Genomic DNA, 15,758 nt, shown 5'->3' on the forward strand with positions numbered 1-15,758 from the left:
CTTCGCAAGCCTTCAGCCAGACCGGGCCACTTCGTCCAGCTTCCCACGATGGGCTCCTGCGTAAGAATCACTCGGAGAAAACGTCGTGCGGCTACATGAATGTTAAAAGCAGGGAGCATGGTCGTTTCCTCTCATTCCATCCTCCTCAAGCTTGAAATGCAAGCGTACCCGATTCCTGTGCGACCGAGTCCCGCCGACTTTTCTCGGAAGTGTGCACGTTTAAGTTTTTGCTTTTCAAGGATAAGAAAAGATGGGATTTTTGTTCGTGCGTTTGTTATTTTTTCCTTTGGGAGCTCACCTTTCTCTTTTCACCCAGCTCTGGCTCATACGACTTCCTTAAGCAGAAATGAAGATGTCCACATGAGATCCGTGTCTGGATTCCCAAATTGCACCATATATGTTGTAGAGCCTGGATTTTTAGGTATTTTTAGACGACAGTTTTCCGAAAGCTAAATAGCTTAAACTATTTCACTAAAATGAAACTAGAGGGCTTCTTTAATCTTCATTTTGAGACCTAATTAGCTTGAAATTCAAGCTAACTTTGACATTTTCTCACATGGTTCGGGTTAAATATTATCTGCATCTTGAAACAGATTGTGAAAAAATATAAAGATCCATGTAATAGAGGGTCAGGTTAGGAAAGAGACCTACAAGGAAGACACAACACTAAGGGCCCCTGGCCAGGTGAGACGTGAGTCTGAGCTAAAGAAACTAAAATCTCGCCTGACACGCGGGGAATGAACACAGCTGTGGTTCGCTTCTGTATACAGATAAAAGTGAGCGTTTCTTTACACCAGGGCTGAGTTAAGCCGGGATCTTCAGAACCCCGAATTATTATACGATTTGCTAGAGCGAAGTAAAAGATCCACTTTGGAAACGATTCTAATACGTTCCTTTCTCGGTTTGCGGGTAGGCCTCACGGTCCAGCCTGGAGACCGGTGGAGCCTGGAGGCGGGGCAGACGTACGTCATCACGGTGGGGGTGTTCGATAAAAGCAGCGCGAAGGTCTACGTTTCAGATGTGAGTCTCGCATTCGCTCGCCCCTCGTGTGGATGGATGACTGCTTGAGCGGGCCATCTTTTTGGTTGGGGGGGTCTTTTTTTTTTTTCTCCCTTTGTTTCCAGATTTTACCTTTGGAAATGCAAGTTGCAACTTTATTATCATTATTAAATCGTTCTGTCCGTGAAGAATGCTCTCAGCCAGAAGTGAAAGTTATAATTCGGTCAGAATTAGAGAAAAGAGCCGAAGGGAGTGCCAGCGATGACACTCTGGAGGTGACCCTCATTCCATAGCTTCACTTCAGAGGCGGTCACCACAGTTTGGTGGTGCTGAGAGTGTAGGCGGGGACATCAGATGTCAAGTGTCCTTGAGCTCACTCTCCAGCTGCCATTCCCCCCACCCCCAACCGTCAGCTTATGGATTGGCACAAATCCCACTAAAATTTACATAAGCTTTGACTCTTTTCGTGATTATTTCCCATTCAAGTATCTTTCAAAAACTAGGACCGCTTTAAAATTACATCTTTCCAATCTAGAATTTCCACGAGGGAGAGCAAAGGTTTCGTTTTTATTTCTTTATCCCCAGAATGCATAGCCCCACTTTTTTTTTCTTTTTAATGCTTTGGGATGAGGGTGGCTTTAGGGGATAAAACGTGTCTCTTGAGGTTTGCGTTGCCGTTGGGCTGCTTTTCAGAATCTCAGGATTAAGTACCAGTTCTCAAGCGAGTACTTCGAAGAGCAGCTGTCGACTGTGAACTGCTCTTACCACGTAGCGAAAGCCCTCAGAGCCGGCGTCACGAGCATAAACGCCTCCTTGATGTCCGTCAGGCCCCAGGTAGGGGTGAGAAGGGCGGTCTTCGAATGCTGGGAACCCCGATGGGGCTTGGCCAGCGTCCTGATCTGCAGGCACACGGGAGCATATCCCACCTTTGTCTTCCACTCAAATAAAAGAACCCATCGGTAGGACACTCAGCAGTCCACACCGCCGTACATCCCCGTCCCGGTCCCTGTGATGGCACGTATCTGCATTTGTGGCCGTTGTGTATTTTTATCATCTGAGGTCCCTTTAAAAAATTGTCTCACGTGCACTTTTCCAGGTGTCAGTCAGGCCCACGTAGAATGCCTTCTGTTCTAAACATCCAGAGGGTTAATCCACCAATTTATTTATTTGAAAAAGCAAAATGTTTAATTTTGATGAAGTGTAATTTATTAATTTTTTTCTTTCATGATTCATGTTTTTGTTTCCTCTCCCAGAAATCTTTGCGTAAACAAAGGCCACAAAAATGACTAGAATTTTTATAGTTTTAGCTTTTATGTATGTACAGGTCCATGATGCAGGTGCCCCCGCATCTTTAAATGTCCTCTTTCTTTTCTTCCGAATAGCTTGTAACATCACTTCGCTTTTACAGTTCATGTACTTAACCGATGGCGATATAGCTACATGTCTTTCTTGCTGAAACTATGATTTCTTTCCCTGGGTCGATAGAACTCTTTTATTTCAGGAAATTTTAACTTCCCCTGATTGTGCTACTTATTTCGGGGCTAGCAAAATTCCTTTCATTGTCACCGAACCATAGTAGTTGTGCTTCTTTAGTGAACAGGAACATTTATTTCTTTGTTTCTTTTAGACATAGAAACAGGTTGAGTAATTCATTGGCACACCATTTTGCTGACGTTTTGAACATGAATGTGTATCGTAAGAACAGGACTTATAAAATTTATTTTGCTCTTTTTTTCTGTTCTTATAGAATAAAAATATTCCGCCTATGAAAGTTCCAATCGTGCACCAGCAAGAAGTGAGGATTTATTTCCCCATCAAGCTCACACCCAGCTTCCTGGCATTTCCTCATCATCCCACAGGAATGCTATATCGTTATAAAGTACAGGTATGGTGTCCTAGAATGTGAGAATTCACAGAGAGATGAGTCAGTTTCTCTGATGGCTTCATTTATTGAAATTTGGCTAATGTCAAATTTTGTTTCCTCCTCTTCCTAATAGTAGAACTCCTTTTTTGGTGACAACCGAATAAATCATGCTCTCGGATACTGTCATCCTAACGAGACTTGGTTTGCTTTCCATCTCTCTTCCATTATCCTTTCCTTATGAATTTTATTAAGTGTCGTCAAGCTCCCCTGTGCCCTTGTCTGACCTTCTGTGACACTGCCATTTCATATATGAGCTGCTTCTAGCGTTTCCCTTGCCCGTTGTCCCTGTGGCATCAGTTTCTTCATCCGTCCAGCAATAATTTATTAAATATTTTTGTTATTTCTTAAACTTTGTTTTACCAGATTTTACATCTACGCGTACATCGCATTTTCCCTTCTGTAGAGACTGAGTGTAAGGTTGTGCTTCTTCGCAGGTGGAGGGTGGCAGTGGCAACTTCACCTGGACCTCTTCGAATGAGTCAGTAGCCGTGGTAACCACTAAAGGAGTGGTGGCCGCAGGTCGGGTCAGGGGCCGCAGTGCCGTGCTAGCCCGAGACGTACAGAATCCCTTTCGATATGGAGAGACTCAGGTAAACAGCTCTCCAGAGAACCTTCTCATCACCCCTGGGACATGGTTGTCTGAACTTAACTACAGTAACACATTTGAAAATTTTTCCTAGTCCAAGTTGGCTATTTCAAAATGATGCTCAGATTCACTCTGGGAGTCCACGCTCCTTAAATATCTCTAGACCTGGGCTGACTCCCGCTTCCCTTAGTAGATGGTTTTTTAATGTCTGTGTTTGTTTTCTCGTCTCTGAAATGGGGATGACGATAGTATCACCCCAGAGGGTTATTGTCAGAATTAAATGAGATGATGTTTACCCTAATGCTTGGAATATATTCAATAATTAATCTTATCTGGTTTTGTTATTGTATTTTGTTATTATTATATATATGAGCTTTACAGTAACCTTATTTCTAGTCTCGTCATTTTGTTCGTCAGTCTTCTTTCTAAAATATTGAAAACTCTCTTTACTATATTATATAACAATTTTCATATTCTTCTTCCACTATTAACATATGTTACTGTATGTTGTTGTTCCCTGCAGGATTTGTCATTTGCTCTCATTCACTGAACATTTATCGAGTACTCTTGGGCACTTAACATCACACAAAGTATGGTGTTGAAAGAAATATAACATGTCATCCCTACTTTAAAGAATCTAAAGTCTAATGAGGGAGATACATTCACATGCAAAGTTAAATAACATTTTAAAGAAATGATATGTGAGATATTTTAAAGCAGTATGCTATCGAGAGCTACTTGAATTACACAATAAAAATACTATTAGTTTCTAAAAGAAAGCCCCTTGCAGATGTGACTAGTCGGAGACTCTCAAGAATAGGCGGGAACTTGAACAAGACAGAACAATGGAGCCAGACTGAGGCCTGAGGGTCAGGCTCAACCCACCTTTTCATAGATACAGTTCTGTCAGAACAGAGCCACTTTCGTGCGTTTCTGTTTTGTCTATAGCTGCTTTCAAGCCACAGCTACAGAGTTGGGTAGTTGCCACAGAGACTGTGTGGCCTCTGAAAGCCTAAAATATTTGTTATCTAGCCCTTTACAGAAAATGTTTGCTGACCCTGCTGTAGACAGTGGGGAGCCAACACGGGTTTTTAATAAGGCCGATAATATGGTCAAGCCTGTGTTTAGAAAGACATCTAATTATTTTTTACAGTCAGACAATAACAACTATATTTAGAAAAAAGGAACAAAAGATAGTTGCTGGTGCCGTACTGGTGGACGAGAGTGGACGGAAGGGAGAGAGCGAAGGCACAGTGTCCAGTTACGCCTGACCTAAGGCAATGGGATTGAGTAGAGGAGAGGGGACAAATCGAGGGTCGTTTAGAGGTAGCCTTAGCCAGATTCGGTGCCCAGGGGGTGAGGGAAAGTGCAAGATTTAAAGACAGGTTTCTAGCTTTGGTAGCTGAGTGGATAGAAAACAGAAGAAAAAGAGGAAGAGGACAAATTCAGCTTTGGCTGTATTTCCAGTGATTCACCCCTGGAGGATCCAAGTGGATGTTTGCATCTGGAAATAGGGGTGTGAAATGCAACTAAAAGGCTAAGTTAGGCTAGAGGTGAATATTTGGAGTTATCAGCATGTGGGTGGTCATTGAAGTTTTGGACCTGAATAAGATTTCCCAGGAAAAGCATATAGGGTCAGAAGAGACAATGGACCCTGTGTAGTAGGTGTCACTTTAAGAGATGTAGGCAGAGTAAGAGGAACTAGCAGAAGAAATGTGGAAAGTGACACACACACACACACACACACACACACACCACCACCACCACCCCTCCCACCCCCAACCTCAGTCTGTCCGGGCTGCTATAACAAAGTACCATAGACTGGGCGGCTTATAAACAACAGAAATGGATGTCTCGCAGTTTTGGAGACTGGGAAGTCCACTGGCAGATTCAGTGTCTGGTGAGGGAAAGCTCCCTGGTTTGTAGAAGGCTGTCTTTTGGCAGAAAGGACTGGGGAGCACTGTGGGATCTTATAAAGGCACTATTCCCCTTTATGAGGGCTCTACTTATGACCTCTTCGCTTCCCAAAGGCCTCACCTATTCATACCATCACCTTGAGGGTTGGCATTTCAACATATGAATTGCGGGGGACACAAACAATCTATAGCAAAGACAAAAATAAAAGCTATTTTAAATAGATCTCAAGAGAAAGGACATGCTCTGTATCAGAGGTCAGAAAATCTTCTCTGTAAAAGGCTGGGCAGTCAATATGTAGTGTTTATACGCCGTGTACGATCTCTCTCTCGTGTTCTTGATTCTCGTTTTTATCTGACAACCCTTTAAAATGCAAAAACCGTTCTTAGCTCACAAAAGCTAAGAGCAGTTGGCCAGACCCCTGCCTTACGGTGTTAGATGCTTTAGAGAGATCAGTCGATTAAGCAATGAAACTAGCGACATGTTCAGCACCTGCTGCTGCCGCCACACACACCCCCACACATAGCATATAGTATATATGTGTGTGCATAAAATATACATATGTGTTCATGTATGTGTGTGTTTAAATATTCAAGGAGTGCTTTCTCCTAAGACTCTCCCGACATAACTTTCTTGAAAGATGAATTTCTCCTTCTAGATACATGTCCTGAAACTGAACAAAATGGAACTGCTACCATTTCACGCCGATGCGGAGATTGGCCAGCTGATAGAAGTCCCCATCGCGATGTACCACGTCGATAAGGAGACCAAAGAGGCTGTTGCGTTCACAGACTGCTCTCATTTGCCCTTGGACCTTAACATGGATAAGCAAGGAGTCTTCGCTCTTCTCAAGGAAGGTGAGAGGAGGCTTCGTATTTTCTCTTTTCTTTGTCTCTGAATTAAAGAATAAATCATCAATTCAGAAACTATAAATTATTGTCTAAATTTGCATATTGCCTTGTCTTTACAGTACTTTTATTTGTCCTGTCAACTGCCTTGTAGTAGGTGATATAACGTAGACACAAAGGCACAGAACTTGAGTAACGTGTTCAGGGTTCATGGTGGCCAGACAGGATCAGCTTTAAGTTCCTGCTAAGGTCTCTGTTTCCAGCCTCAAGCTCTTTTCCTCTGTCTCTTTAATATACATACCATGCCTCTTTCTAAGAGGAATATAGTGCCATTTAATATATGTGTATATTAAATGTGTTCAAACAAAGAGAAAACATATTTTTCTAATAAACAGAGAATGTGAATAAGCTATTCGTAAAGATGGACATCATTTCCTGTTATTGAACTTCACATTTGGCCTTGATCACCACTGATTTTCATCAGCGTTGATGACGGCAGTAGCATCCAGCATTTACTTAACATTTACTATTCGCTAGACTCTTCTCCGCACACTTCTTATATATTGACTCACTGAATTCTCACAGTACATCTGCAGGGCAGCTGTCAACTTGAACTTCTCCTTTGCCCATTATACTAGTGAGTATCTCTCCTCTCCTCTGTTCCCAGGGTATCTCTCATTTTCAGGCCCTCATTATCTCTCACCTAGAGCATAACGACATCCTCCTAGCTGTTCTTGCCTTTGATAATCATGGCTCCCAAATGGCTCTTCATGAAGCTCAACTTCGATATTATTCTTTCTGCTCAAAAATTTTTAGAGGCTTCTGATTTCCATTGGAACAGAGCCGAAATCCTTTTAGTTCAGTATCCAATATAAACCAAGCACTTTTATAACTTCATGCTTTGGCCTCATCCATGGCTCTGGCAAAACCAACTACTTTAAGTTTAAATTTCCCATATACCTCCTTGACATTGCATTCCATTTATACCAGTTTATATTTCTATGTTCACTCATTTGTCAGCTCGAGTGAGATTTTCTCTTCTACATCTCTAAACCTTCCTTGATCTCTCCAGCTAGAAGTAATGTTTCTACTTTCTAGACTCCTATGATGCTTATAATTTTCTACTAATATTTTAATTTATGTAAATGTTCACTCTTCCCTTCTAAACTACATATGCCTTGAGGTTAGGATCTTTGCTCATGTGTGTATCCTTACAGTACACACAGTTATGTCTCACGTATCTGTCTGTTAATAGAAGGAACAGATTTTTATATTAACTCAATCTAAACAATTGGGGCCTAGTAATTAATATATGAGATCAAGATTTTTTTTAATGTATTAAAATTCTTTTATCTATATAGACTGATTTCCTTGAGAACCATTACCGTCTGAAGTCATGTTATTTGATTTGCAGGTGTTCAAAGACGTGGCCTAAAGCACTGCTCCAGCACACACATAGTGGCCAAATCTCTAGGCCACACCCTGGTGACAGTGAGCGTGTCTGAGTACGAAGAATACTTGGGGAGCAGCGCCACGTTCGCTGCTTATGGACCCCTAAAGGTGAGCGAGGAGTCTCATGGCACATCACCGCATATCTTCCAGGGACCCCTCGCTGTCCCCGTGGGGCCTCCCAGCTCTGGTGACCTCCGGGAAGAGCAGGGGAGTTTGTGTTCTCTTTGTCGCCTCTCTCCTGCCCATAGCTCCCTCCTCAGACCCGAGTTCCGCCGAGTTTGCTCCTGTAGTTTCTGCCACAGAAACATTGAAGTGGTAGCAGCAAGTTTTAGGTGTCCCCTTCCTTCTTTTTAATGTGTAAAATATAAGGTACTATTTAAATTTTTACAGATGTACATATCTCTGGAAGCGCCACCCTGAATAAGACGTAAAATATTAGTATACTCTCTCTCGAAGAACTCAGAAAGAGACCATTCTGTCCCAGGGAGGGAAGTCAACCACCTTTACCCTTTGTAGTCATGGATTTTCGGCACAACAGTTATTATTTGGGGCCTTAAGAACTGGTCCATTGTGAGTGGGATATTATGACAGGTGGCGGTTCAGAATAAAAGTAGGTAGAGCCTGGTCTGCTTTCTGCGTGTTTGGTTCCTTTGGGAGCTAGAGTTGATGCGTGTAAGCTCACGCTGATAGAGACCCACAGACCCCGCCTTACTGCCCCCTGGCCTAAGGAGACGCCCCCAGGGAGAAAGTCAACAGCTAACGGAAGAAGCAAGTTATTAATTCCAAAAAGATAGCTTTCTCATTGAAATTCGCCTTTTCAGTTGACCTGTTGTGTAGCGTATTAAACATGTGGTTCAAGCACATTTCATTTGTTCTCTTAATTCATTGCCTGATTAAGTGAAAGTGCTTGACTGTGGCTCATCATCATTTCATTAGTTTTTTTTCTTGCTTTTATCATTATCCACGGCCTTATTTCATATTTATCAAGTGTCTACAATTCAGAGCTCCCTTGAATAAAAGGGCAGGAAGTAAGATGACGAGTTTTTTTTCTCCCTAGTGCTTTGCTTACACACACTTTTCCTTTACCTGCTGAAAAAAAAAAATGTATTCTACCTTTGTCATCAATACTGTGTTTTAGTACACGGTTTAGTTCTCAATTGTCCTTGTGCATGCCACTCCAGTTCAGCCAATCCGATTAGTCCTGGACCACACGCCCAGAAAAGGGGAGTCATTTCTGTTTTGCCTTCTCCGGAGGCCTTCGGTGAAACCTGCCTAGCTCCATTTCTCCCAGTAGAGGCTCGTGTGGCCCTCTGCGTTCGGCCTCTTCGTTACTGTCACACTCTGTGCCCGCTTCAGGTCTGTCTGTCCCAGGCTGAGAGCTCCACTGTGAGATGGGACCTTATTTTTTAAATTTCTTTTAAAATTATAGTTGACACACAATATTATGTTAGTTTCAAGTGTACAACATAATGATTAGACGTTTACATGCAGGCAGGACCCTGTTGGGCTTTCTGTTAATTGTATACCAGGGGCCATCAATGAATACTTGCTGGATCGAATTACGCAGCCATTATTTAAGAGAAACTGTCAGTGGACATGGGAATGTTTACTTTTATAGTATTGAATAATAAATATGACTGACTAGTTCAGGAAGGAAATACTAAAACATGGTTCTCTTACATTTTTAGAACAGTCGCTTCAACTCTGTACTGTATTTTGTGACTTAGTCACTGTTGTAGACACTGTGCCATACAAAGATAACTTACACTTTGAGAATACATCATTCCCCTTATACATCATTCATCTATAAATGGGGTACAGCGCTCTGTAGACCAGAGTGGATAATGCCTGTCCTGACAACCTCTTAGGCGGGGGTTTTTTGAGAACTAGGATGAACCGTGTAGATTATTTTTTTATTTTTAGGGCAGATTTTCTTTGCTACTTTACTAAAGTATCTGTTTAGAATGCGTATTCAGTATTTACTCAATACCTTCTATGTGTACAACATTTACTTAATCCCACCGAGGAATAGAAATTCTTTTTCCAAATTTGGGCATAAGATACTCTCTTCTCTGAAGAAGTTCACATAACTAAAGAGCATAAAAAGAGTTATCAGACATATATGAAGCACTTGACACATTTCATCAGCATTAGGAGATGAACAAGTCTACAAATGAATGGTCGAGATGAGTACCATAGGAGCTTAGAGGATGCAGGAGTGAGTGTGGTCTGGAGTGGTTAGACAAATTAATGGGTACGGCGACACATGAGTAAGGCTTGAATGATAGATAGGATTTAAATTACTACAGAGGAAAATGCAAGAAAGAGATAGATAGATAGATAGATAGATAGATAGATAGATAGATAGATAGATAGATGGATAGATAGACAATAAAAATTAGTACAGAGGTTGAAAAGCATCCCACAAGGCAGGCATGATGTGTATGTTTCTTAGTTTGGGAGTTAAGCCTCCTGTTATTTGCACTAGAGTCAGATAATCAGTTTTTCACTTTAGAAAACTGTTGGGTTTCCTAACCAATCGGGGATTGATTTCTTTAAATCCGTCAGGCTCTAAACCCCGTGGAAGTGGCACTGGTGACTTGGCATTCGGTCAAGGAGATGGTGTTCGAGGGGGGCCCTCATCCGTGGGTCTTGGAGCCGTCCCGATTCTTCCTGGAGTTGACCATGGAGAAGGCAGAGACCATCCGAATAACACAAGTCCGGCTGCCAGCTAAGAGAAAGCAGAACCAGTACATCTACCGGGTCCTGTGCCTGGATTTAGGGGAGCAAGTAGGAAAATGTTCTTTCTCTAATATTTCTTTTAGCAATAATAATACTCCGAATCTTTTGTACTTCTAGCCATTCCTTTTCAGATTCTAACGGATTTGCTTATGGACTAGCTAGGGAAAATTCTAGTTATCGATGAAAGGATTTTTTTTTTTAAGTTTCAAGTATACAGTACATTGGTTAGACACTTACTTAGTTTGTGAAACGATCCCCCTGATTGCTCTTTCTGTCCTGTGGCTCTGCACACAGCCATCACATGACTGGCTGTGTCCCCTGTGCCGTGCTCCCCTTCTGCAACGACGTGGAGGGGCCCAGAGGTTATTATGCTGAGTGAAATAAGTCAGAAGGATCTTTTTCTAAAAGCTGACAACTTTTTAAATACACCCAAAGATTTTGGTTTGCTCATCTGAGAATTCTAACAGTTCACTGACTAAAAGGTTTAAGGTCTTTTTGTAGTAATGAGCTTATTTCCATCACTTAATCACTATAATTCATTTCCTTGTTGTCTAGACTAGGACGTATATGGTTTCCCACCTCCAAAGAATGTGAGGAAGGGAAATTTGGTGTCATCTACAGTTAGCAATTTTGAAGAACCAGTTAGATCTCTGCAGACAGGAGCAAGTGTGTTGCCCTCAGCTGGCTGACTCTGGCTATGTTTAGAGGTGGCGATGGGTCTCCACAGCCGTGCCCGCTTCCACCAAGACCAGGAGCGCTCGCCTCGGCAGCACATGCACTGTAGCTGCAACGACACAGAGGAGCTGAGCGCGGCCCTGTGCCAGGGCGACGTGCGAATTCACGACGCGTTCCACATGGAATCGTTAAAAGCCAGTGACAAACATTCGCAGTCTGCTTAGTGCGGAGACGTCAGCGTCTGACTGTGACACGCATCCCTGCTAACCCGCGGACAGGGAGTCAGTGGGCGATTTTAACTTAATAAGTCCTGTGCTGTAGTGAGTCGAGCTGCTTTTTACCCTCTAGTGAACTTACTGTACATATGGCTGGCTGTTGCTAATTCAGGCCGAACACCCCTTTTGAAGCTCTCGAACTTGTTGTTTCCACATCGTTGTCCATTAGTACTTCTGCCAGAGACGAGTCGAAACTCAAGTTAGTTTTTCCACTCTGTACCAGCTGGTAACGAAAGAAAAAGGAAAAAGGCTAAAGTAATCGGCCAGTTCGATTTCTCTAATGTTCCCTGCGTCTTCGTGTCCCCAGAGCACCCCTGCTTCTCTTAGCACAGGTAGCCGAGAACTGTGGTGTCTTTAAGGAATTTGCCCGATTTATATTGTCAAAGGGACTCTACAGCGGAATGTGAATAACCCCAACACGTTCGGATTGGCACAGCTGGCATCCAGTGCCTACCCAGTTACCCGTGCTCTGGTGTTCCTCAAAGGTGCTGACATTCCGAATCGGGAATCACCCAGGTGTCCTGAACCCCAGCCCCGCTGTCGAGGTTGTGCAGGTGCGCTTCCTATGTGCCCACCCTGCCAGCCTGTCGCTAACTCCAGTGTACAAGGTGCCAGCTGGTGCCCAGCCGTGTCCTCTGCCACAGCATAACAAACAACTGGTAAGTGCAGTGTTTGTAGCCGACCTGGCACTTTTGTCTTCCATGCTTCAGAGATAAGTAGTCTGAGGTCCACATTTGGTCTTATTAAAATTAAGGAAACTTTTATTTGTAATTCATTTTTCTGATAGTATCTGAGAAGAAGTGATTAAACTAGGTTAGAATTAGCTGCACTTAGTGACTTAGTGACTTTGCTTACTGTATCTACGCAGCTTGTAATTATTGGCAATACACAGTTGGGATCTCTCTAAATAAGTTCCAAAATGTTTTGCCGATTTCTTTCCCTATCAGATCTGTTTATTAGCATTATTAATAAGTAATAGAGCTCACCTCTATGCCACCCCGTCATGAAGAATAATGACAAGCAGTCACAGAGCCAGTGGACAGACGGTGTAGGAGAGCATTCTCGCTCTTAGGAAATGCGTGCTGAAGTGCTTAGGGGTGAAGTGCCGTGGCGTCTGCCTCGTTTTGCAAAACACACACACACTCATACGCACATACATGCAGACACACATACACAAACATGCACGCACAGACACACCACGTGGACACACACGCATCACACAGACACACACATGCACACACCACGCAGACACACACATACACATACACACCACGCAGACACACACACACACATACACACCACGCAGACACACACATATCACACAGACATACACGGGTGTAGATGGTGGGGAGGAGAGGGAGAGGGAGAGAAAGCACATGGTGAATCCAGATGAAGTATGTATAGGCAGGTATTCATTATACTATTCTCTCAACATGTCTGGAGGTTTGAAATTTGTCAAAGAAAATAATTGGAAGAAAACACGATCCCTAGCTTCAGAGTTATCTTACCAAGCCTGTTAAGCTACTGGTTTTTTTGTTTTTTTTTTTTTTTTTTTTTCCATTTTTAACTTTTTTTTTTTTTTTTTTTTTTTTTTCTTTCCATTTTAATGCAGATTCCTGTATCAAGCCTAAGGGACACAGTCCTGGAACTGGCGGTGTTTGATGAACACAGGAGGAAGTTTGATAATTTCAGCTCACTAATGCTAGAATGGAAGTCGTCAAACAAAACACTAGCTCATTTTGAAAATTATAATTCAGTGGAGATGGTAGCGAAGGATGACGGCAGTGGGCAGACCCGGTTACACGGTATTGTGAAAACTTACAAACCCTTTCGTATACCTGCCAGTGGTTCTGCACTAAGCACTTCCTGCGGCAGACGGTCCTGTTTAGATTTTATTGTCCCTCACCTTCCATATTTGGTCTTTGTATTTTTTAGGAAGTAAAGGTAGACTTCCTTGTTTGCGAAGCTAGGGTCCAACATTTCTCATAGAACATAAAATTAAATTAATTTTAAAGTGTATCGATTACCTACTATTTGCCTAAGATTATGGAACTGTTACTCATTTGTCAGCCCATACTTGTTGCGTGGCTACTACAGGTAAAGACCCCCTGCCAGGCACTTGGCGATGTCATGGTACATGAGCTATAGATAATGCGACTGCAGCCTCTGCCCTCCTAGACACAGCCTAACTCGCGAAGCCAGGCTCTGAGCATTACAGTCGTGCTGGGTGTCGTGAAAGACAAATTTGGGGTGCTTTAAGAGCTTATAACAGGAAAACCGAACCCAGTTTAGGACAGAGAAGGCCACCCTGAGAAGGTAACACACATGCTGAGACCCGAAGGCCTGTTGGAACGAGGAAATTGCAAGACTGAGTGAATAAGGTGAGTGAGGCTGACAGAGGCCACGGGCGCTAGACGAGGTTCTAAGAGATCAGCGTGACCTCACGTGCTCAAGCCTCTGCTTCTATCACATTTGCTGATGTCCCATTCACCAAAGCAAGTCACTGGCCCAAAACCAGAGTCAGGGGGTGGTGAGGACCCCTCGAGGACACGGAGGCCAACAGGCAGGATTCGCTGCGGGCCGTTAATATAAACAATCCACCACAAGTCCATCCCAAATGTGAAGAAGACAGCAGTACAGAGCATGACTTACAGCTTCCGTCACGGGCATTCGCGGGGTGCGGTGTGACCATTCAGTGGACTAGGAAGCACCAGAGAAGGACAGATGAGAATTAGCCTTTTCCTACCCATGGGCCGCTCGCACTCAGAACAGGTTTAAGAGCTCAGCTGGAGGACATGATACGAACACGATACGAACATACAGATAATTCTATGGCGCTGCGACACCTGTTGCGATTCACTCAGTATAAAAGGCGGTGGGGAGGAGAGACGCTCCCCGTGACAGCGCCCACCGTCCGTGTCACCGTGGACACCGTTCCGGTCCACCCCTTCCTCCGTCACTCGCCACTGACGTCCCCATCGCCTCCATCCTGCATCGCTGCGGTGGCCCCGCGTGTGTCTCTAACCCACCCTCCACACTACCGTCCGGAATGATCTTCCTGAAATACAAATCTGAATCTGTCAAAAAAGTTTTTTTGCCTACTATTTCCCGAGCTTAGAAATCTTGGCTACTGCTCTGAATACATGCATGTGCTCATGTAGCCCTCACGACACCACGGGAGACCGGCATCGTCATCCCGATTTTGTAAGTTCACTGGTCCATCAAACGTTGATTGCCTTCTTACCGTGTTCTGGGCACAATAAACAGATGACACGGCGAGTTCTCTGACGTCCACGCCTATGCTCTGACATCTTGGCCACTGACTGTACTGTCACTGTACCGTCTTCAGGGACTCCCCGCGTCTCTTGGGATAAAATCCACGTTGCAGCGTAGCGCACTGGGCCCTGCCCGCTCCGTCGGCCTCCCTTCTTGCTCCCGCCCCTTAGAGCTCACATGTTCCTCATGTTCAGCAACCTCGGGTCCCCGTCCATGACGAGGCGGGTCGTGCCCCTGGCCTGCGTATGCTGCATGTTCTCTTGCCTCTTCGCTGGGCTAAAATCTTCCTCTAGTGCCCTAGGAGTTTTCTGTCCCTCTGTGTTCCCAATCTGAGGACAATATTCCGTCTTCGTGCTCGACGTCCTCCGTTACGCGTGCTCCCTTGGTGCTTCTGCGGTGCGCTTACCACACTGGCAGTGGTCGGTGTCCCGCTCAGTTGCTCTAAACTCTGGGTTTCTTTGAGGGCCAGGGCTGTTTTCTTTTCTTCAGTATCCTAATTGCCTTCACACTACCTAGCATATAGTAGGCCCTCCCTAAATCTTTGTCGAATGAATGAATAAATGAATGAATGTATGTAGCATCACAAGAAGATGCTTCACACATTTAGGCACGATCACCAGGTGTTGAGGACAAAATCAGGACTGACTTATGTAAAGTGGCAGATTCTTGATAGTGAAATTTTTAAAAAAGAGGTAAAAATGAATGAGTAAAGCAAGGTCAGATTATGGAAGGCTTCAAACTAGTTTAAGGAGTGTGAACTGTTCTAATAAGGAATAGGTAGCCATTTTAAATTGAGGGGTAAGGGACTGACATGACATTGACGTGTACAAAATAGTTTAGAAGAGTAAAGGGCCCCAAAGAACTATCTCTTTATTTCTCACTCTCATTTTTAAATCAAATAAAAATTTCCCCATACGTTGCCAGCCTGTTTTGGGACTCACAGACCATTGGAGCAGAGGGAGTTAGATTTTTGCCTGGCCCAGTCCCTCACTTAATAAAGGAGCTGAGAAATAAAGTGATTGCCCAGAGTCACATAGGAATATAGTGGCAGAGTCAGCACGAAAACC

General features: G+C 43.6%; 1 protein-coding gene across 1 annotated transcript in view; it reads left to right on the plus strand.

Annotated features, from left to right (window-relative positions):
* Positions 1-15,758, plus strand: part of NUP210L (nucleoporin 210 like) — a 49,321-nt gene that overhangs the window by 12,024 nt on the left and 21,539 nt on the right. Inside the window, exons 8-17 of the mRNA XM_023534314.1 lie at positions 353-421; positions 914-1,020; positions 1,693-1,833; positions 2,747-2,884; positions 3,358-3,513; positions 6,082-6,280; positions 7,686-7,831; positions 10,292-10,513; positions 11,901-12,074; positions 13,028-13,333. Of these exons, the coding sequence (XP_023390082.1) occupies positions 353-421; positions 914-1,020; positions 1,693-1,833; positions 2,747-2,884; positions 3,358-3,513; positions 6,082-6,280; positions 7,686-7,831; positions 10,292-10,513; positions 11,901-12,074; positions 13,028-13,333 (1,658 nt within the window). The remainder of the gene's footprint in view (positions 1-352; positions 422-913; positions 1,021-1,692; positions 1,834-2,746; positions 2,885-3,357; positions 3,514-6,081; positions 6,281-7,685; positions 7,832-10,291; positions 10,514-11,900; positions 12,075-13,027; positions 13,334-15,758) is intronic.

Source organism: Pteropus vampyrus, unplaced genomic scaffold (assembly GCF_000151845.1).
Source record: "Pteropus vampyrus isolate Shadow unplaced genomic scaffold, Pvam_2.0 Scaffold124, whole genome shotgun sequence".
In the NCBI taxonomy this organism is placed as follows: Eukaryota; Metazoa; Chordata; class Mammalia; order Chiroptera; family Pteropodidae; genus Pteropus; species Pteropus vampyrus.